This window comes from Carassius carassius, chromosome 47 (assembly GCF_963082965.1).
Source record: "Carassius carassius chromosome 47, fCarCar2.1, whole genome shotgun sequence".
In the NCBI taxonomy this organism is placed as follows: Eukaryota; Metazoa; Chordata; class Actinopteri; order Cypriniformes; family Cyprinidae; genus Carassius; species Carassius carassius.
Genome location: NC_081801.1, coordinates 5,431,176 through 5,453,394, shown reverse-complemented (window position 1 = coordinate 5,453,394; position 22,219 = coordinate 5,431,176). Strand labels below are relative to the sequence as shown.

Sequence of the window (22,219 nt, the reverse complement as noted above, 5' to 3'; positions counted from 1 at the left end):
AATCCTTTTCATTTTCAGCAGGTGGTCCTGGAGGCCTTTTCTCCTGCTGCGACAGAGTCTGGAGATCTAAGTCTTTGCCCTGTGAGGGCGTTGAAGACTTATGTGGATCGCACTGCCCCATGGCGTGAGTCTGACCAGCTGTTTGTCTGTTTTGGACATAAGAATAAGGGCCATGCAGTTACGAAACAGCGCATGTCCCATTGGCTGGTGGAGGCTATTTCCTTGGCCTATGAGGCGCGCGGGCTCGCTTCGCCCTTAGGAGTAAAAGGTCATTCCACGAGAGCAGTGGCTTCTTCTCAAGCCTTTCTCAGTGGATCTTCTATGGATGATATCTGTGCTGCGGCAGGCTGGTCCTCACCGAGCACTTTTATCAGGTCTTACAGTCTGGATGTGAGGATGGCTCCTGGCTCCCGGGTTCTCTCCGCTTGAGCAGATGCTTCCTTGGATCCAAGCTATCAGGTACGTCAGGCGTGATGGTATAGCGTTCCCATACGTGGTGACGTCACCGCAGCATCGAAGTGACCTATGAAAGGGAACATCTCGGTTACGTATGTAACCTTGGTTCCCTGAATAGGGAACGAGATGCTGCGGTTCTGGCCATGCCGTACCTTGATAGCTTTCTTCTCTTCTCGTCATGAAATCTGAGGTAAATGGCGCGCGGCACCAGGTATATATATGCCTACGCATGCTGGGCGGTGCCACGCGCTATTTGGCCAATAGGATTGGCGGGATGGTATAGGGCTTCAGACATTCGTCACACCGAAGGTGTTCCCATACGTGGTGACGTCACCGCAGCATCTCGTTCCCTATTCAGGGAACCAAGGTTACATACGTAACCGAGATGTTTTGTAGTGTTTATTAATATTTTGAAGTCGCTTTTATATTTTAAAATATTTTATTTTTACTTTAAGTAATTTTAATATTTGCTTGTCATTGTTTTTAGCAGTTTTATTTAATTGTTAATGTTTGTTAATATTTTAAGGTAATTTTTTCCGTATAATAATTTTAGTAGTTTTAGTTTACAATACAACACTGCTATTCAGACAGTAATTGTAACTAGGGGTTGACCGACATGTATTTTTCAGTGCCGATACTGTTTATTGCAGATGAAGTAAACCGATAACCGTTACTTTGAACCGATATATGTGTCTGTTGTAAAAATGTAAATTTATGTCAAAATTAATAATAACAAGGACTCTGAAAAAAACTTTCTTTAAATGTTTTAAAATTATTTTATCTGCAAATTGGTTTTGAAAACGACCGATAATGATAACAAAAAAATGCTTAATATCGGCCAGGCTGATAATCTGTCAACTCCTAATTGTAACAATATTATTAAGACAAATTGTCAAATTATTAAATTGCAACTGATAAGTTTAGTTTTTGCTGAATGCCATAAGCAGATCGATTTGAGCTAGGCATGTGATCAAATTAACCCCATGTAACAAAACGTCTCATGCTAATCTATACAAACGGCTTAACATACTTACAAAATTACTCTGAATGTTGTAGCATGCTCTGGAGCTTAAGCTTTATCTTAAATAAACTTAAATACATGGAACAAAAGACGTGCTTTAGGGCTTATAAAGTCATATCATGTGGATCATGAACAAACTTTAACCCACTGAAAGCACTTCTAGTATGTGTGTAGGTTTAATTATTCCAACTTTCAGCTGACCAGATTTAATTTTTTACCTTTTTTATTATTTTAATATGCATCAGACAGTCAGTGAATGGTTCTTGGTGTATCGTCTGAGGTTATGACTGCTCTTTCTTCATCTCTCTGCAGGACTGTGAGGTTCAGAGACAGATCGAGATGGAGGTGAGGATCAGAGAAGGGGCCTGTAAGCTTTTAGCTGCATGTTCTCAGAGAGATCAGGCTCTGGAAGCTTCCAAGACTCTCCTTACATCCAACAGCCGCATACTGGCCCTCATGACCCAGCTGCAGCGCATGAAGGAAGCCCAGGCCATGCAGAGAGCAGAACGGAGGTATATCATTGAGTCACTGGACTGGGGAATGGATGTTTAATAAGTTGGACCGAGTAGATAGCAACAGAATGAATAGCAACTCAATGTCACCTCAAACTAAACATTTTCAACTCGCAAATGATTTTGATATAGTTTGGCTTTATTACGGAAGCCTGTTTCCACCATGAGATTTAAAAAAATAGTAATACAAAACAGTGAGAAGAAAGTCAGAATTGCAAGATACTTTTTTCACAATTGTAAGTTTAAATCTCACAATTTCAAGTTTATATCTCACAATTTTAACTATTTTTTTCTCACAATTCTGAGTTTAATTCTCCCAATTGGTTTTGTTTCTGCCATGAAAATAAAAATTTAAAAAAGGTAATTGCGACTTTTTATCGCACAGTTTTGAAAAAATGTTCCTCACAATTCCAACTTTTCTTTGACTTTTCTTCTTAGAATTGTACGTTTATGTCTTGTAATTGCAAGTTTAACAATCACACTTTTCTGACTGCTTTCTTTCTCAGAATTGTGATTTTGTGATCTTGCAATTATTACTGTATATCTCACAATTCTGACTTTATATCTTGCAATTATGAAAAGAAAAAAAAGTAAGAAATAAAAATAAAGAAATAAACATAAATAAATAAAAATTACAGACAATAATAATGAAAGTATAACATATTTATGATGCCCAACTGTTGTGAATGTTCTTTTGTAAGTGCACTTTAAATGTTGTCCGTGTAGGCGGCTCACTATGTCTGGAATAGAGCCGCTGATCCATTGATTGAATGTTTTTAGGTCATCTGATGGTGGGTCTGTTGATGAGCGATTACCTTGTACTGGAAAAATAGCCATTTCAGGTAAGGTTACACAGACAGAGACAAATGCATCAACTTGCAATATTCTATATCTTATTTATTTGCATTGATTTGTTACTGCTTTTATTTTTCTGTTTGCTTGACTTATCCTCAGATATTCGCATTCCTCTCATGTGGAAAGACTCCGAGTATTTCAAAAACAAAGGAGGTGAGTTGGACAAATCTCACCAATAAGGTTCTATCTGACATTTTTGTCAAAATTGAGTCTGTGACAAATTAATTACATTATGTGATTTTTATTTTTATTTTTAATATATAAAGTTAACATTTTGGGACTTTTTATTTAGAAAAAAAAAAGTTCTATCTACAAAGTATATCGAATGCAAAAACTTTTAAGCTCAGTAACACTAAACTGATCATAATGCAGACAGAACCTTAAAAATTTCAAAGTAAATTTTTTTCACTGATTTTTTTAACTTCTGTCCCTCTTTTCTCTGTTTAGAGCTGCACCAGTGTGCCGTGTTCTGTTTGCTGCAGGTGGGGACAGAGATTCATGATACGGATCTCGTAATAGTGGACAGGACGCTCACAGACATCTGTTTCGTTGAACCAGTAATATTGTGAGATGCTTTTACTTTCTTTTATCGCACTGAAATTAATGGACAAAATAGATAGAAATGGTCCTCTCTAAAATGGTCTTCATTACAAAATTTTAGACTTTTTTTTTTAATGTCCTTTAAAATGTCTCACCATCTCATATTCATTATACTTTATATAGTTGATTAGTTTAGTTGTTAGATGTAGTTTTAAAAAGAAGGATTTTTTTTTATAGATATATTTTGGTCAATTTACACTACCATTCAAAAAGCATCAAGATATGTTTTTTGAAATCAACTAATACTTTTAATAAGCAAGAATGCATTAAATTGAACAAAAGTAACAGGAAAGACTTTTTTTATTTAGGGAACACACATTCACTATTAGCTATGACTTTTGCCTCAAACTCCTAATTTGCTGCTTAGTAATAGGTAGTTGTTAAGTTTAGGTATGGAGTAGGGTTAAGGGATCTAAAATATGCTCATACAGAATAAGACATTAAAGGGTTAAAAATTAAAATTATGTCATTAATAACTCACCCTCATGTCGTTCCAAACCCATGAGACCTCCGTTCATCTTCAAAACACAGTTTAAGATATTTTAGATTTAGTCCGAGAGCTCTCATTTCCTCCATTGAAGCTGTGTGTACAGTCTACTGTCCATGTCCAGAAAGGTAAGAAAAACATCATCAAAGTAGTCCATGCGACATCAGAGGGTCAGTTAGAATTTGTTGAAGCATCGAAAATACATTTTGGTCCAAAATTAACAAAAACTAGAACTTTATTTAGCATTGTCTTCTCTTCTCGGTCTGTTGTGTCTGTTGTTGTTATTTTTGGACCAAAATGTATTTTCAATGCTTTAAAAAATTCTAACTGACCCTCTGATGTCACATGGACTACTTTGATGATGTTTTTCTTACTTTTCTTACCAATCCTGGACAGTATACCGTACACACAGCTTCAATGGAGGGACTGAGAGCTCTCAGACTAAATCTAAAATATCTTAAACTGTGTTTTGAAGATGAACGGAGGTCTCACGGGTTTGGAACGACATGAGGGTGAGTCATTAATGACATAATTTTCATTTTTGGGTGAACTAACCCTTTAATAATTGCCTTATAAGTACTAATATACACCCAGTATACCAGTAATGTGCATGCTAATAAGTAAATAGTTAATGGTGAGAATTGGTACATAAAAAGTGTTACCAAAATATTTTATTGTATATTTTAATATTGATTATATCTTAATATATTTTATATATCATTTTATGTATAATATTTCAGAAACATAAAAAAACTGCATATTTTAAACAGTAGTGTATACATTTTAAATATTTTATTTATAAAATCTCTGTAACTAAAATAAAATGATAAAGCTCTTTTTTTAAGTCCAGTTTCCGTATGTCCTGTCTTCATAGCACTGATGTACCTCCAGGCTTTGACCTGCGGGTGGAGCTCTACAGCTGCTGTGTCGAGGAGGAATTCAACACTGGTTTCTCCACTCGGAGGCTGAGCCGGCTGGGAAGTGCCTCCAGTAAGAAGTTCATGGCATCTTTAGAGACAGCAGCTTCCTGCAGTTCCCAAAGCAGTGGAACCAGATCGGGAGAGAGTTCACCCAGAGGAGAATCACCAGTTCTGCTGCCTGTACTGTCAGAACGGTGAGGGGGAAGTATATTTTTCCATTACATACAGTATATACTATTCAACCTACCAAAGCAGTGTACACACAGATACATGACACATGGGAGATTGTTAAATGTTGATACGGTCTCACACTTGGGCTGCGTTTGCTGAAACCAGTTCATAAACAGAAACAAACACATCCATAGTGATTGTCAGTACAGACAGACACACCTTGACTGTTTATTTTCTTAACATTAAGTCTGTCTGAGAAAATGGCTAAAAAAGCACAGCAAAAAAAAATAATAATAATAATTTAAAGAGATGGATTGGTGAGAGATGTTGAAACCAGTTAAATATTTTTAAGGGTGAGTGTCATGAAGCCTGTCAAAAACAAGTCTGGGTCATTTTTCATCTTTAAAAGCATCATATATATGTGTGTGTGTGTGTGCTCTTGTTTTTGTGACATATCAGGACACATCTCTGTATAATGACATGGGTATGACACAGGTATTACAAGGAGAGGGTGACCTAAGAGGACATAACCCATGTCCCCATTTTTCAAAATGCTAATAAATCATACAGAATGAGTTTTTTGGAGAAAGTAAAAATGCACAAAGTTTCCTGTGAGGGTTAGGTGTAGAGTTGGTGTAGGGCCATAGAATACACAGTTTGTACAGTATAAAAACCATTACGCCTATGGGATGTCCCCACTTTTCACAAAAACAAATGTGTGTGTGTGTGTATATATACATATCCATTTTTTTTATATTATATAGAAGTATATATTGTGTCATTGTGTTCTTGAGAATAAAACTCCACTTAAATTATTTATGTTTCTACATTCTTATTATTTAATCATTTTAATTTTAATTGTAAAGTAATTATACATCATTATTTTTTATTTTTTTTACTTCCTGTTTTTTTTTTTTGGCAGTTTTAATAATAATAACAAAATATCTATTGAGAGAGGATAGTTTTCCCTACTACATTACAGAATCATTGTTGACCCTAATTACAGACAAACTACATTACAATATAAAACATCTGATCCCAATAAGAATGTGAGTGAATGAATGTGCTTAACTGTCATGAAAATAAAGAAAAAGCAAAAAAATAAAATAAAAAAGCAACCTTATTGGCACACAATATAGTAAATTTTCTTGTAAAATATTAACAAAATATACTGTTTTCAAGTGAATATTATTTTCTTTGTTTCTTAGTTTTCTTTTAATTTAACTAAGCATGTTTTTTTCTTTACTTTAATGTTTCACTTTATTAAAAAGGCATCAGTGTTGTTTGATTCTTAAAATATTTTGTGTGTACTTCAACTCAGATCAGTCCTATGGTTCTAAAAGCAAATTTATTGGAACAGAACGGAGGCTATGTTTACACTAGAGTGAAACGCATAACTTTTGCTAGTTTTACGCCTGTCATTTACACTACCCCGGTGTTACTTAACCCTTGGAAACGGAGACTTTCGAAAACGCTGCACATCCTGTTTTAGTTTGAAAACTCTGGGGTAATGTTATAACTATTTTAAAATGAAACCACACTAGTTTAAACATGGGTTGGATCTTTTGTTTGTTTGAGTCCAAAACATTCTTTGTACAATATAAATGTGCTCACAGAGGCCCTCAATATCACCTCTTGTCCTCAGGGGCCCTAAATATCACCTCCTGGCCCACACATCTCTGACCATTTGCCACGTACAGAACTCTTTCCGAACCCATGACCTGACAATATCAGACACAGGTAGGAAAACCCTTTATTCTGCACTTTTTAATGGAATATTTCAGAACAGAGTCTATTATATGGGAATTTCTGTTTACATATCGAGTCCAAAAGTCTGGGAATTTAGATTTTGAATCCAACATTTTCATTATCAAGATTTTAGGATTTTAAGATTTGTTGACTCAGACCGCACTGTATCTTTATGCACACGATAGCATTTGTTTTTGATTTGTGTATTTTAGAGGAGTCTTCGTTCTGGTTGCCGCTCTATGGTAACATGTGCTGTCGGCTCGTAGCCCAGCCTCTCTGTATGACTCAAGTTGTTATGTGTGGAAAACTCAGAATTCGGGTTTGTAAAAGATGACGTATTATTGTAATTAAAAATAAATAACCAGTATTTCCCAATTCCCTATTCATTCACCTTTCATGTATTTTTCTATCCAAGTCAGAGACCAATCCTGAAGACTGGAGAGATGTCTACAGTGTCCTGAGTGGGTCAGATTTAAAATGTTACCAGCAGCAAGACGATGCAGACTCTTTAGAGACACCGCTGTTCACTATTCCCATTAATAAGGTGAGGAGTATCAGTGTATTTGGATGATTGTTGCGCTGTTCTCAATGGAACAGTTGTAGTTGCATCTTGTAGTCAACAGAGGGCCAAGTTGTCTTTGATAATAATTGTGTTATGTGAGTTTTTCCTGTAAGAGGATATGTAATGTGCTGCCAGTGATTTTAAATCCATTGTTACAGCATACCTAGTTTTGGAAGTTGTTTACAACACTGACCCCACATATTACAAAATATGAATTGTTGTGCAGTTATAACCTGGTCTTTAAACCAAGTGTGTGCATACATGCTTTAGGAGACCCGTGTGTGTGCCAGAGAGAGAGATCCGGCTCTACATACTCGCAGTATCACCATAATAAACCAGTGTGGTGATGAGACCACACACACGATTCTCACGCACACATCTGAAGACACGCATAACTGGATGGAAGCTTTCTGGCAGCATTTCTATGACATGAGTGAGTACCAGAGTTCCCAGAATGCATTCCCAGAAAGTGTGCATGTGTGTGTCATTTTATGTGTCATTTTTTATTGTATGTTTTGAACTTCAATTTTTATAAAAACGTCAACACCATTTATTATTTTTATTTTTTTGATGACGTGCAGCCGCTGGTATGTCCATACGGAAATCACAGCAGTGTCCTTCATCAAATTGCAGATTTCCTTATTCCCCTTTTGACATGTGTGGTATGCAATCAACACTGTCTCTGATATGCTGTGTGTGTTAGCTGCAGTCACAAACCGGTCCAGTACCTAAAGGCCTAATTCTAAAACAGAGATGGGATCCCAGACCTGCTCTGTTTCCATAATGAGCTCGGTTTTCTTAACCCCAACCTTGAAGTTGTGTTGGATAAAATGTAGTCTTTCACTTACTTGGGGTGTGTACTTGGCTCTGTACGTGTTGCCTTTTTTATTTGCTTTTTTCCTCATAGTTTTGGTTATACTTGGAATGAAAGAATGATAAGTTGTCTTCAGAAATTCAGGTAAATTTTTTATATGAACTTATGAAACTGTAGGCAAGTTAGCACTGAAAATTTAATTTTCCATGCAACTACAGGTGCATCTCCATAAATGAGAATGTCGTGGAAAAGTTGATTTCAGTAATTCAACTCAAATTGTGAAACTTGTGTATTAAATAAATTCAGTGCACACAGACTGAAGTAGTTTAAGTCTTTGGTTTTCTTTTAATTGTGATGATTTTGGGTCACATTTAACAAAACCCACCAATTCACCATCTCAGCAAATTAGAATACTTCATTAGACCAAAAAAATGTTTTTTTTTTATTTTTTATTTTTTGTGAACTTGGTCTTCTGGAAGGTATGTTCATTTACTGTACATGTACTCAATACTTCGTTTGCTTTAATCACTGCCTCAATTCGGCGTGGCATGGAGGTGACCAGTTTGTGGCTCTGCTGAGGTGGTGTGGAAACCCAGGTTTCGATGACAGTGGCCTTCAGCTTATCTGCATTTTTTGGTCTCTTGTTTTTCATTTTACTCTTGACAATAGACCATACATTCTCTCTGGGGTTTAGGTCTGGTGAGTTTGCTGGCCAGTCAAGCACACCAACGCCATGGTCATTTAACTAACTATTGATGCTTTTGGCAGTGTGAGCAGGTGCCAAATCCTGCTGGAAAATGAAATCAACATCTTCAAAAAGCTGGTCAGCAGAAGGAAGCATGAAGTGCTCCAAAATTTCTTGGTAAATTTACTTTGGTTTTCAAAAAACACAATGGACCAACACCACCAATCATCACAGACGGTGGAAACTTAACACTGGACTTCAAGAAACTTGGGCTATGAGCTTCTGCACCCTTCCTCCAGACTCTAGGACCTTGGTTTCCAAATGAAATACAAAACTTGCTCTCATCTGAAAAGAGGACTTTGGACCACTGGGCAACAGTCCAGTTCTTCTCCTTAACCCAGGTAAGAAGCCTCTGACGTTGTCTGTGACCTAGCAAATTCCTTGACATGTCTGTATGCCATGACCCCAGCCTTAGTCCATTCCTTGTGAAGTGCACTAAAATTATTGAATCAATTTAGGTTGACAATCCTCATAAGGCTTCGGTTCTCTCAGTTGGTTGTGCATCTTTTTCTTCCACAATTTTTCCTTCCACTCAACTTCTTGTTAACATGCTTGGATACAGCACTCTGTGAACAGCCAGCTTTTTTGGCAATGAATGTTTGTGGCTTACCCTCCTTATTAAGGGGGTCAATGATTGTCTTCTGGATAACTGTCAGATCAGCAGTCTTCCCCATGATTGTGTTACCTACTGAACCAAACTGAGAGACCATTTTGAAAGCTCAGGAAACCTTTGCAGGTGTTTTGAGTTGATTAGCTGATTGGCATGTCACCATATTCTAATTTGTTGAGATCTGTGTGAATTGGTGAGTTTTCGTTAAATGTTAGTCAAAATCATCACAATTAAAAGAACCAAAGACTTAAACTTCTTCAGTCTGTGTGCATTGAATTTATTTAATACACGAGTTTCACAATTGGAGTTGAATTACTGAAATAAATTAACTTTTCCATGACATTCTAATTTATTGAAATGCACATGTAAGCGTTAACCCATCCCATAATTGAGATTCATTATATTTAGCAAGAAATACCCAAAAAATGTTGGTTTACAAAAATATCAGTTTATACACTATTGATTGCTTGTCAATTTGATCTAAAAGTAATTTTTATGAATTGGATTCAGCAAATTTATAAACTGCATTCATAAGAAATCAAAGGCATTCCTACATTCCTAAACATAAAGGCTACTTGAAATACAACAAAGAGTGAGTGATCAGAACTGGGAGTGTTACTTATGTAACATAAAATCAATCAAGTAATACAATATAAGGATTATCAGTTGATTTAGTCATTCCATAGCAGTCCATTTTGGAATTAAGCTTGTGAATGTTCAAATTTCGTTAATTTTAATTGATTATTTATTGTTTTTGTTTTTTTTTAAAGTGAAATCATATAAAGTTCATATTTTAAGATGATTGCTGTGCATTAGAATTAAATGTACAACCTTAGAGATTTACTTTTTACTTTCCTTTTTATTTAAAGTGCCAAAACCTAAGTTACATTCTTAAACATAAAAGAGGAACAAACAAATGTGGGTGGATGTTTTTAAATAAGTGATCTTTGAAGATAATTTAGTGTCGCATATTGAAATGAGTGCAAGATATTATTACCTCCTGTTTCATTAGTACTGTTTATGGTGTACACAATACACATTATATATTGTCTTATGTATTTGCTTAATATGGATAGGTCATTCAAGATGTTTGTATTATAAAGTTTACCTCCACAGAAAAGCAGCTTTACAGTTTTTATAGTTTAGTGTTCTAGTAAAAAATTTAATCACTAAGCATTGAAGTGGTTTATTTAGCTCAAAGAGCCAAAGCATTTTATCCCAGAACCATAAAGGAGAGAAAGTCTTTGACTGATTAAAATAAGTGACAGTTTAAAGGTATTGAACTTGTAAGAATTTTTACATGTGACCTTGAACTTTGCAAGGAATCCAGCCTTGTTGTTTTAAAATCTGGCTTGTTGGCGACAGGTTTTGAGACCAGTTAGGCCTGACTTGTTTACTCTTTTTATTGTGAAAACAGCTGATCTGCTTTCCTTTCCGGGAAGCTGAAGGCTTAAAAACACAAACTAATTTTCATTTATGGGTGAACTAACCCCCTGTTAATTAGTTTGTGTTTTAATCATCCTCGAAGCACCCTAGCTGTATATGACTTTCTTTTTTTAGACAAATCCAGTCAGAGTTATATTAAAAATTGTCTCGGCCATTCCAAGCTCTATCATTGTAGTCAGCAAGTGTTACAGTTGGCAAAGTCCAAGAGTCAAAAAAGGAGTTCTGTAGTGAATGCATGAGTTTTTCTAAAAAAAAAAAAAAAATCCATATTTCAAACGTAATAAACCCCTTACTCTCACTTCCATTATCTGTCATAGGCGTAAGTCGTAGTACATCAGCATTGCGTGATTATTGACAAATGCAGAGAACAAAACAAAACAAAACGCCGGTCACGAATTAACAGAGGATTTGTAAAGAAAAATGTTGGAGGATTTCGATATAATCCAAGAGGAGGCTGGTTTTCATTTTGCATAAGGAAACTTTGCTTTATTTGACAACTTGTGGACTGTTCAACTGCAACACCTAGTGTTGGCAAAAGAGCCGGTACTTCGGTACCAAGTCGGTACTAAAAAAATTCAAATGTGACAGTACCAGGTTTCTTCAAGTAGCGGTGATACCGAGGACCGTCAACCCGGTTCTTGATGCATACAGCGCTATGATTTCCGCGAAGCAGAAAACCCGGACGGAATCTCAAAATCCAGTCATGAAAATTAAATTTGCATTTTAATATGGACAGTCATGGAATTTGTTAAAGTTAGCATAAATTAATAAAATCAAATCTCCGTATGGACCGAGACAATTTATAAGATACATGCCACTTCCTCAATCCTATTTTTAGGTCAAACCGTTCTTGTCTGTGACTCATATAATGGAAGTCTGTGGTCACCACCTCAAAGAGCATGCACAGAGGAGTCCAAATTAAACAATTCCCCATCATAAGTACACATTGATGACCTAAGACACGAAACGAGCGGTTTGTGTAAGAAAACGAACAGTATATCGTTTTTACCTCTTGTACACAACCATGTCCAACTGATCTGAGGGCGCGAGTGCTTCCTGATGTGACGCACGCGCGTTCTGGCTTAGTCTGCGCAAGCGCGGAAAGTGCCGGAAGTGATGTCACACGCATGAACGTCACTCATTGTTTACGGTTTACCACACGATACGCCACCAATCTGCACTGTCTGAAATATAATGCAGTAATTGTAATGAATTAATTTGTTTATAATGCACCCTATAATCATTGCGATCATAATAAACACAACCCATTACTCACTCTATAGACAGCGTGCCATTGGGTCCCTCTGGCCTTGGACATTGCCTCCAGTTTATACGTGGCAAACTAAACACAACGTGCAAAATGCTGCGTCTCAACAGCGGAGAAAAATCAGGATCTTCAGTCAGGCAGGTGTGTGATGCGATACTGTCAATGTCCTCGTCGTTGTCTTGTAGATGTGGCATTGCTATGTTCCATTCGTGACAACATATGCTCTCCACTTCTGTTGGTATCTCACAACACTTGCTACTAAAACATCACCAATTTTGAAGAGATCTCTGTCTTTGAGGCTTGAGGACGTGCTGCTGCAGCGGATAGCTCCTGAGTACTTGATCTGTGTATTCTGGTTCAAATAAATATGGTTGTGAAAAAAATTAAACGTTGTCTGTTGATATATTGAAATCGTCTTCCATTGCAATTTCCAGTACGTCTAAATATGTTTAGATTTTCACAGTGAAAGGTAACACTTCCGAAATCTCTGTGTAAACCATAGACAGTAAGTGTAAATAAACATTGAGTGATGTACATGCGCGAGAGATCACTTTCGGCACTTTCCGCGCTTGCGCAGACTAAGCCAGAGCGCGCGTGCACGTTATGTCAGGAAGCACTCGCGCACTCAATCAGTTGGACGTGGTTGTGTACAAGAGGTAAAAACGATTTAAATACTGTTCGTTTTCTTACACAAACCGCTCGTTTCGTGTCTTAGGTCATCAATGTGTACTTTCGATGGGGAATTGTTTAATTTAGACTCCTCTGTGCATGCTCTTTGAGGTGGTGACCATAGACTTCCATTATATTAGTCACAGACAAGAACGGTTTGACCTAAAAATATCAAAATGGGAAATACTACGGAAACAAAGAAACCTACATCTTGGATGCCCTTGAGGTAAGCTAAAACTTATCAAAATTTAATTTGAAAGTGAACCATCCCTTTAAAAGCAGATAAATTGATGAAGGACAAAAACTAATAAAGAATAAAGTATAAATAACTGTAAATTATGAGCCAAAGTAGGTCAAAGTGAGATTATAAAATATTGTTAGTTAAAATAATTTTTCACCTACATAAACCACTTCTGTAATGCATTGATTTTTTTTATTTTTTATTATTAAACTGAGAAAACCAGATTAAGATTAGAGGAATGATCCATCCAAAAACAAAAATACTATAATTATTAAATTACTTCGTTTCATCTGCATAGCAATAAGTCAACATGGATTTAAACTAGATTTGCTCACTTTTTGCATAACTGCTTTTTTAAGTTCCCTAGTGACTTAAAGCTATAGTAAGCAAAGATATCATTTGTGTGCAACACACTTTTATTGGTATACAGTGACTGCAACAGTTATATATTGTGAGGTTTCATTTGCAAGATTTTTTATTTTTCAACAATTAAGCCTGAGAATAAGAGGGTTCAAGAGGTTGTTCTGATGATCTGCTGATATGATAAACAAGATACTTTCATAAAAGTACACATGCATAATTGCACAGGTTTGCGTTCATATTTGCATGTGCATAACCATTTTCCTGAGGCATGAGGAACTGATACGCTTGAAGGATAGTGTTGACATCACTGACAAAAAAAGCCCTGTCAAACAGATTCTTTCCTCCAATCGCTCTTAAAAGCAGATAACCCGATGAAGGACAAGAACACGAGATTAAGGTATAAAAAACGGTAAACTATGAGCGAAAGTAGGTCAGAGAGAAAAAAGGTGAGATTGTAAAATATTGTTAGTTAAATTAATTTTCCACCTACATAAACCACTTCTGTAATGCATATCATTTTTTTTATTATTATTATTAAACTGAGAAAACCAGATTAAAATTAAAAGGACAGTTCATCCAGAAATTAAAATACTATAATTATTATATTATATTATATTTTATCCGTGGAGCAAAAACTCACATGGATTTGTTGTAGTTTTGTTTTACAAATGTTTGTTATGCCTACTTGATGCAATGTAAGTTGTTACAAAATGTTAGGTTTTTTTTTGAGTTTGTTTTTTTATCATGTAGAATATATACCCTAAAAATATCCTTTGTTTGTTGTTAAGCTTAAAATGAATGTAAAAAAAAATTATCTTAAAATATATGTTCTCTTTTTCAAAGTAGCGTGTGGGTTTTTTAACTTGACAAGGAATCAGTGTTAGACATTTCAAAGGGTTTAACAGTACCATACCTGTATTTCAGTTTTACTTTAACTACATAGTACTGTAATCGTGAACAGTGCAATTACTGGAAAAAAAAACAATCAGTATACTACTGTAATTCATTAATTTGAATATAGATTTCAGTAGATTTTTTATAATTTTTAATATAGAATTCATTTAATTTTCTACTGACAATTATAAAAATACAATCTTTAGATGCTGGAACAGTGCATCTTTGCAATTTCTCCTGTCCTATGACTTTTTTTCAAGTGCAATATCCTCTGGATTTATCCTCACAAAGAATATTGAGTCAACAGAAAAAATATGAGCAGCCAAAGAATACATATAAGGCATCTTCAAAACCCAGGCGCTGCTCTAAAATGTAGGCCACCTCCTTTGCTCACCATCCACTTTAAGGAGAGAAATTTATTCCCTGAAAAACGAGAAGAAAAATCATAGTTAAGTTCTTCTCTTAGCATGTGTTGCTGGAATGCTCATGTCTTTCATGATGCTCCATTGCAGTTGCCTTTAAAACAAAGATTATATATATTATATATCCATTAAAAAACTATAACAAACTAATGCTAAAACTAGAAAGGCGGCCATCAAACTTTTGTTTAACCCGTGGTTTAACCTAGCTACACACAATTTTATTTTCTCAGTAGGCTTCTGCCAACATTAACACCTGAACAGAATTTCAAACTAGTTAATGTTAAAGGTGCCATCTGTCATGTCTGGCAAAAAAATCAAGTCATACTCCACATTCCATACCAGATGGGGGCAGTATGCCTCAATAAAGTGAATTGGTCTACTCTAGAGTAACAAACGAGAAATGGCATAGTCTCAATGCTCCGCCCCTACCTTCACAACAACCTTACAGCCATAGCCGAAGCCTAAGAGGACGTTTTGCCTCCAGAGGAACGTTGGGTGATGTCAAGTGATTTTGAAACATGACATCTTCAAGCTACTCCCCTTCACCTTTACCAGTGAATATGTTCCTATTCGTTTTGTTCATATTACATTTTGAGTTGTATATACACATTATTTGAATTAAATTAATTTGACAGCCAGCATTCTGTCAACATCATTTTTCTCATGTACAGAAAAACCACGAAGCAAAGAGGACACGGAGACCAACAGACTAGACAGAGCAGGTTAGTTATGATATAAAAAAATGGGTAAGTTATAGCTAGCTAATTATCAAACGCAGCTACGGTTAGCCATCGCTAACATTAGCACGTTTATAGAACAGCCTTCGATACATTTCTATGTTATAACTTCCCGAAAAAAGTACACAAACATATAAAACAAACTTCTAACTAGAAATACTAACAGCATCTAACTTACCAATCCAAAAGAAATGTTGCAAGTTCGGTGTCGAACCTCATTTCTTTCAGGTCCATCAGTTGTCTCCAGCGATTGAAAGCAGTGCCGATGTTTACTCTGGTTCGGCTCCTTTTCTTATCGGATTTGATTTGTGATTCCCTGTGTTTCCCTGTAGCGGGTGGTGGTCTCTTGCCAAGGGCTTCAGTCATCCTTCCGCTCTCTTCCCTGAACTGAAATGAAGTAGTGGGCTGTACTTTCCACACGATTGACATCAGGTTCAAGTACGCCCACAAGCCGTGCGAGTTATTTGTGTATTGCAGGTTGGCTGGTGGTTATGTTGCCCGCATACCGCCTCCCATGGCCGAAACTGGTATTACGACACCTGTCGGGCCGGGGCTAGTAATGCTAATGCTAATTAAGGTTGATATCTCTGCAGCTCTGCAGTTGTTGTCTGAAACACACATGCATATTATTCTTACATAGTGAAAAAAGAAACCTTAAGAAAATCATTTTAATGATTTTCATAATCATTACGTTAAAAACATAACGTTAAAAACGTAATGTTTCTGTTATAACAGGAAGCATTTTGCTGTTTGTGCTGCTATTTTATATAATTTTACCATTTTTCACTGGGCATTATAAGATGACTCATTTATATAATATATATTTTAAACGATCAATAAGTTGAACCTTTTAGTAAGAATACAGTACAGACCAAAAGTTTGGACACACCTTCTCATTCAAAGAGTTTTCTTTATTTTCATGACTATGAAAATTGTAGATTTACACTGAAGGCATCAAAACTATGAATTAACACATGTGGAATTATATATGGAATTATATACATAACAAAAAAGTGTGAAAAAACTGAAAATATGTCATATTGTAGGTTCTTCAAAGTAGCCACCTTTTGCTTTGATTACTGCTTTGCACACTCTTGGCATTCTCTTGATGAGCTTCAAGAGGTAGTCACCTGAAATGGTCTTCCAACAGTCTTGAAGGAGTTCCCCGAGAGATGCTTAGCACGTGTTGGCCCTTTTGCCTTCTTTTTGTGGTCCAGCTCACCCCTAAACCATCTCGATTGGGTTCAGGTCCGGTGACTGTTGAGGCCAGGTCATCTGGCGCAGCACCCCATCACTCTCCTTCTTGCTCAAATAGCCCTTGATGCCTTCAGTGTGAATCTACAATTTTCATAGTCATGAAAATAAAGAAAACTCTTTGAATGAGAAGGTGTGTCCAAACTTTTGGTCTGTACTGTACGTGTTTTTAAAAATCAGTAGATACAATGTATAACGGAATCAAGCAACGAGAAACAATGCTTTCTTTGTTTTGGTTTGATAGCAACTGATAGAACTGTGTGGGTTGGTGAATATACTTCAGTTTCAATAAAGTTAAGACAGGAATTCCCACCCACTAGAAATATGCTGTATTCACAAATACTGCTTTCATTTTCATGGCAAATTACAGTTATTCTAATCTTTGAATTCATCAGCTATTGTTTTTGGTGTTTTTTTTTTTAATCAATGTTTTTTTATATAAGTCATGGTGATTGTTTATTAAAAGAATAAAGAAAGTAGAAATGGGTTTAAAAATGTCTAAAATCCCATTCATCTCACTCTACAACTGACGAACAGTATAATTTTTTTTCCCTTATCCAGAATGTTCATAGATGTGTTAACAAGATCAATCAGGCGTCAAATTTTGGATGAGTCCAGTACCTAAATTACACTGCAGATGTGGCACAGAAGCACTTCCGAAGAGGCATTTAGGTGTCTTTACACAGATTGTTTGATGTTGCTCAGAGGTGGCTTGAAGGGGTTTAAAAAGCAATTGCTACTGTATACTTTGACCTCCCATAATCCCATAAAATTCAATGTAAAGGCGCAATGCCGCATAAAAGCCAGACTAAATAATGCCTCAGAGTCACCTCAGCCCGTAGTATCAAAGTATACAGTTGCAATTGCTGTGTAAAAGCATTTAAGCCACCTTTGAGCAGCATTAAACAGTCTATGCAGAGACACATAATTACTAGTCTACTTCAGAGGTGCTTCTGTGCCACCTTTGCAGTGTAAATTTGAAGTCTCGGTTCTACAAAACTACCGTGTAATGCGACTCGGATCTACGAAACTACTGTGTAACATTTCTAAAATTATTTGACACTGAGCAATTTTACATATTCTTGTTCAAAAGCGTTCGATTCCTCTGCGCTGAATCACAACATCAAATATGATTTGTTGTTTAGGCAACTGGAAATAATTCAATACATATTCTGAATAATATCTTATCTCTGATTATAGAGTAGATGTTTTGCAATTGCCACGATTTGAAAAGATAAGGAGACATGCGTTGAAGCGGTTGATCTGACTGGTTTCTGTACAGTTGGTTTTGGTTTCTGCGCAGTGATGTCAGCAGATTATTTTTGTGTTTCAAAAAAGGTTTTTTGTTTTGTACTCTTATCTCATGGTTTATGTGTCACGATGAGTTGAAAAGCATGCGGTTCCTGAAGGATTGAAATTCAATACATATCTTACACAATTATGTAGACACGAGCATGAAGTTCCTCTCTAAAAAACATCCTTGTTAATACCGTGTTTCAGCTATTTTTGTGCTAGGTATTTATTACATGGCGTGCAAGAATGATGGTTTTTATGGCCTACATTCTCTTAATGTTAACAGATGGTCCCGTCTGTGTCTAGTTTGTCCATTTTTCACATTTACACTGAAACTCTTACTTAAGTCAAGTGTTTAAAATGACGCACTTGCACTCAAACAAAACAACTAAGAGCTGTCTTTTAATTGATGCCCTGTGCTTTTTATGTAGGCCAGTGGAAACAGTGCTGTAAGGAGCTCATGAAGATTGAGGAACCATCTCCAAAAAAAATGATCGTGGTGACAAAACAAGGTTCCCTGTATCATGAAATGGGTAAGAGCATTGTGGGATTGAGGGAAGTAAGACACATTTATGTTCTAGGCAAGGTTTTTTTTAATTGTCTCTTGGAGGGTTATTAATAAAAGTAAAAAAAATAAAATATATATATATATATTTTGGTACTTGAAATGAAATACACTTCGACTTAAATTAAGATATAAAAAAACATTATTTTATTTTGGCTATTTGCCAAGGCAACATTTCTAATTTTCATTTAGTTTATCTTGATGTACTAAAATAACATAATAAAAAAATAAAATAACAAAACTAAAGCTGAAATAAAAATGTATAAGAACTATGTAGACATAAACTAATAAAAATAACAAATTGAATTGAAATGAACACAAAATCTAAAAATAAAAATGTTTTACTAAAATAACTGTTGTCTCTTATGCATACATTTTGAGAATAACCCTTTTGTATATAATAGCTAAAAATGTTTTGTAGAAATTATTATAAATAGTTGATATAATTAATTAATTTAAATAAAAAATCACTAGAGCTGTTAGCTTAGTGTAAATGAAAGTGAAATTTGCAAGCATATACATTATCAGACTTAATCATATTATATTTTTAATGTGTTAAGAGAGATGGTGTATTGTGTGTTTTTCAGAGGTGAGATGTAAGAAAGTTAAATGAACTACTGTAAGTGTCAGGTGTGTAATATGTGGGGTAGCAGTGTGTATTTAGTAACTTCCTTTGACTCAATTAATTAATTTAAATCTTTTATTTTCTTGATGACAAGGGAACACTAAAAATGTATTTTAACGCACAAAAAGTGAACTACAGACCCAGGATTATTTATATTTGTAAACATTTTATAAAGACTATTTTGAGTTGAGATATCCTTTTGTGTAATCGCTAGTAGTCAGGTACTGTATGTTAAGATTACACAATATTCACATGCGGAATTTCAAAAATATGCATACATATTTTTTTCAATGTGATAGAATTTTAAAGCGTTGCAGACCAGAAAACTAGAAGAAGTGAGACAAATTTTGTGAAAAAGATCTTCACGCAAAAGTAAAAAATAAATTTAATGATAAAAGTACTGTTTTGGTTTTGCATCAATACTGATATTTATGCTCAGAAGGATTCATATTTGACATATTACAAACATATTTCATTCAAAAATATTTTAGAGACTGCTGGCTAATAGCACATACAGAAGCATGTGTGTTTTCTTTATACAAATGGAAACAAACTAGCTACGATGACATGACTGCACATTTGGATTGAATGTACTTTGTCATACATCAGACACGTATTGAAAAATACACATAGAGACTTTCTCTTGAACTTAACAGTCAAACTGTATGATAGACATTTGATGCTAATTTGAGTGTAGAGCATACTTCCCCTAGTCACCTCGCCCTGTTGGGTGGGGATGTATTTTCTTTTCAGACAATTTAGTTGACTGACAGTTCAGCCAAGTGTCGAGCTAGACGTGCCGTCAGGCTATTCATTTCTAGTTGCCTGTAATGCTTATACAGCCAGTGAACTAAGATTCAGTACATAGTTGTGCGGCATCTTTAGACATTTGTTCTTTGAAGATCATACCTGTTCAGCAGAGCAGAAAAACTGTAAAATATGCGTGTGGAACATGACATGTTGACCGATTAAAAAAAAAAAAAACAATTAGTTATTTTCTCTCTTCTGCAAAAACACAAAACAAAATATTTTCAAGAATGTTTGAATCAAAGTGACTTTGGACTGTTGGAGAAAACTGATTTTTTCAAAATATCATCTTTCTGCATTCCACAGAGGAAGAAGAAAAAAAAACATTTAAAGTGTGTTTCTTTAATACATTCACAGTATGCTAAATATAAAAATGTAATAATTAGGATGACTTGTGATTAATTTGCATATTTTAAATAGCATTAGTTTTTTTTATCTATAAATAAGATTTATTTTAGATTTAGATTTTCCATTTAGTTAATATTTTGTAATTTATGTATTTTACGTTTATATACATTTTATTTATTCATTTTAACAAGTAGTTTTTTTGAATAATAAAAAAATATCTATTTTTATATATATGTTGTTATATTTAAGCACAGTTTACATATCTCACCAGATAATAAGACCGTAAAATGTCTGTTAGAACGTGGTGACCTATTTTCAGGGTCTCTAATTATGTTTTTTTTTTTAAATATATAATATATATTTTTTTGTCTACTTTACTTTTTTCACAGTTACACCACCTTCCACCCAGACCAGAAACCATCTGCTATCTCCGAACAGACCTGTTTCTTCTGAGATCCAAAGCCTGCTGTACACCTATTACGATAACAGGTGATACAGATTCAGACAACTGTTCCACAAGCATGTAAACACTCACACACACACACACACACACAATGCCTGGATAGCAAATGCCCTCATATACACTTCTGAAGGGCATGCGTGCTGCAGAACGACATCTACTAGCACACGTACCAAATACCCTTTAAATCAGATGAAACGCATTGTGATGGTTCACAATGTACTTGAGACACCTGAATAGATTCTAGGCATCCATGTTCGTGGAAGCCGGGGAGTGGCTTCCCAACCTCTGAAATCATCTGACTTAGTTAACCCTTGCATTGAAAGAATATTATAATTTCAATGGAAGCTATAGAGAGGCATGTCATTGCATTCAGTCGTGTTCACACATGCCATAATAGTGTAGGTGTGGTGCCACTGTCACACATGCCAAACTCTGAGACACATCTATAAGCAAATTCTGATTCATCATCTGCAGCTTGTTTAAATGAAGTGACGAGACATGCATTTTTACGCTATATCTTCATACTTGATAAGACAGCTGAGAACAAACTACTCTGACTTGGACTATTTACATGAGATATTGACAAGTGAACTTTGTTGGTATGTGTTTTAGTAAGTCATGTATAAGCTATTAATTATGTGTTCACTGGTATTGAGAAGAAAGGATACCTGTGAGTTTGTATAGTCTAAGTGCCCTTTGACATCACACCCCAGCAGTCATTAGAGAAAGGGATAAAATGACTTGCAGTAGTATCACATCAGAAAGATATATTTTTAGAAACATCATATTTTATTATTGTATTTTATTTCATCATAAAGCCCCTCTTTGGAAGATATGGGAGTGTTGGTGTGTATATTGAAGGCCCTTATCAAGTTACATTATTAACATTGATGGAGAAATAAGTGTGCCTGTTCGTTGTTGTTGTTTTTTAATATTATTGTTGAATAATAAATGAAATACAGAATCTGAAATCACTCACCCAGCATGCTACACCCAGTCTATTGTTTGGAAAATAGTTTTTGTATGAGACACTTTTTTTTTTTCATAACCAAAATTAAACAGGCAATACAATATACATTGGTGTCCACATTTTAATCTGGCATTCAAAATTCTATTTTAAACCTGAAAAAAAAAAGATTTTGAAAAGAAATGTTTTGACATAAAAATTATAAATCAAAGATTCACTTTTTGCATTGTTTGCAGTATTTTTAAGGTTACAAATAATAGAATAGTAGCTAAGAAAGACAGATTGGACCCAGGATGTTTGTTCTCAAATCATAAGATGGATAACATGATTATCAGGTTTTACATGTTCATTTCAGT

The 22,219-nt window shown here is 35.2% G+C and overlaps 1 protein-coding gene across 1 annotated transcript in view; it reads left to right on the top strand.

Annotated features, from left to right (window-relative positions):
- LOC132130386 (rhotekin-like) overlaps nt 1-22,219 on the top strand; it is a 34,262-nt gene that overhangs the window by 9,999 nt on the left and 2,044 nt on the right. The window contains exons 2-12 of the mRNA XM_059542089.1: nt 1,790-1,989; nt 2,770-2,831; nt 2,944-2,997; nt 3,292-3,409; nt 4,806-5,045; nt 6,668-6,762; nt 6,984-7,090; nt 7,187-7,315; nt 7,604-7,766; nt 18,520-18,621; nt 20,823-20,922. Of these exons, the coding sequence (XP_059398072.1) occupies nt 1,790-1,989; nt 2,770-2,831; nt 2,944-2,997; nt 3,292-3,409; nt 4,806-5,045; nt 6,668-6,762; nt 6,984-7,090; nt 7,187-7,315; nt 7,604-7,766; nt 18,520-18,621; nt 20,823-20,922 (1,370 nt within the window). The remainder of the gene's footprint in view (nt 1-1,789; nt 1,990-2,769; nt 2,832-2,943; nt 2,998-3,291; nt 3,410-4,805; nt 5,046-6,667; nt 6,763-6,983; nt 7,091-7,186; nt 7,316-7,603; nt 7,767-18,519; nt 18,622-20,822; nt 20,923-22,219) is intronic.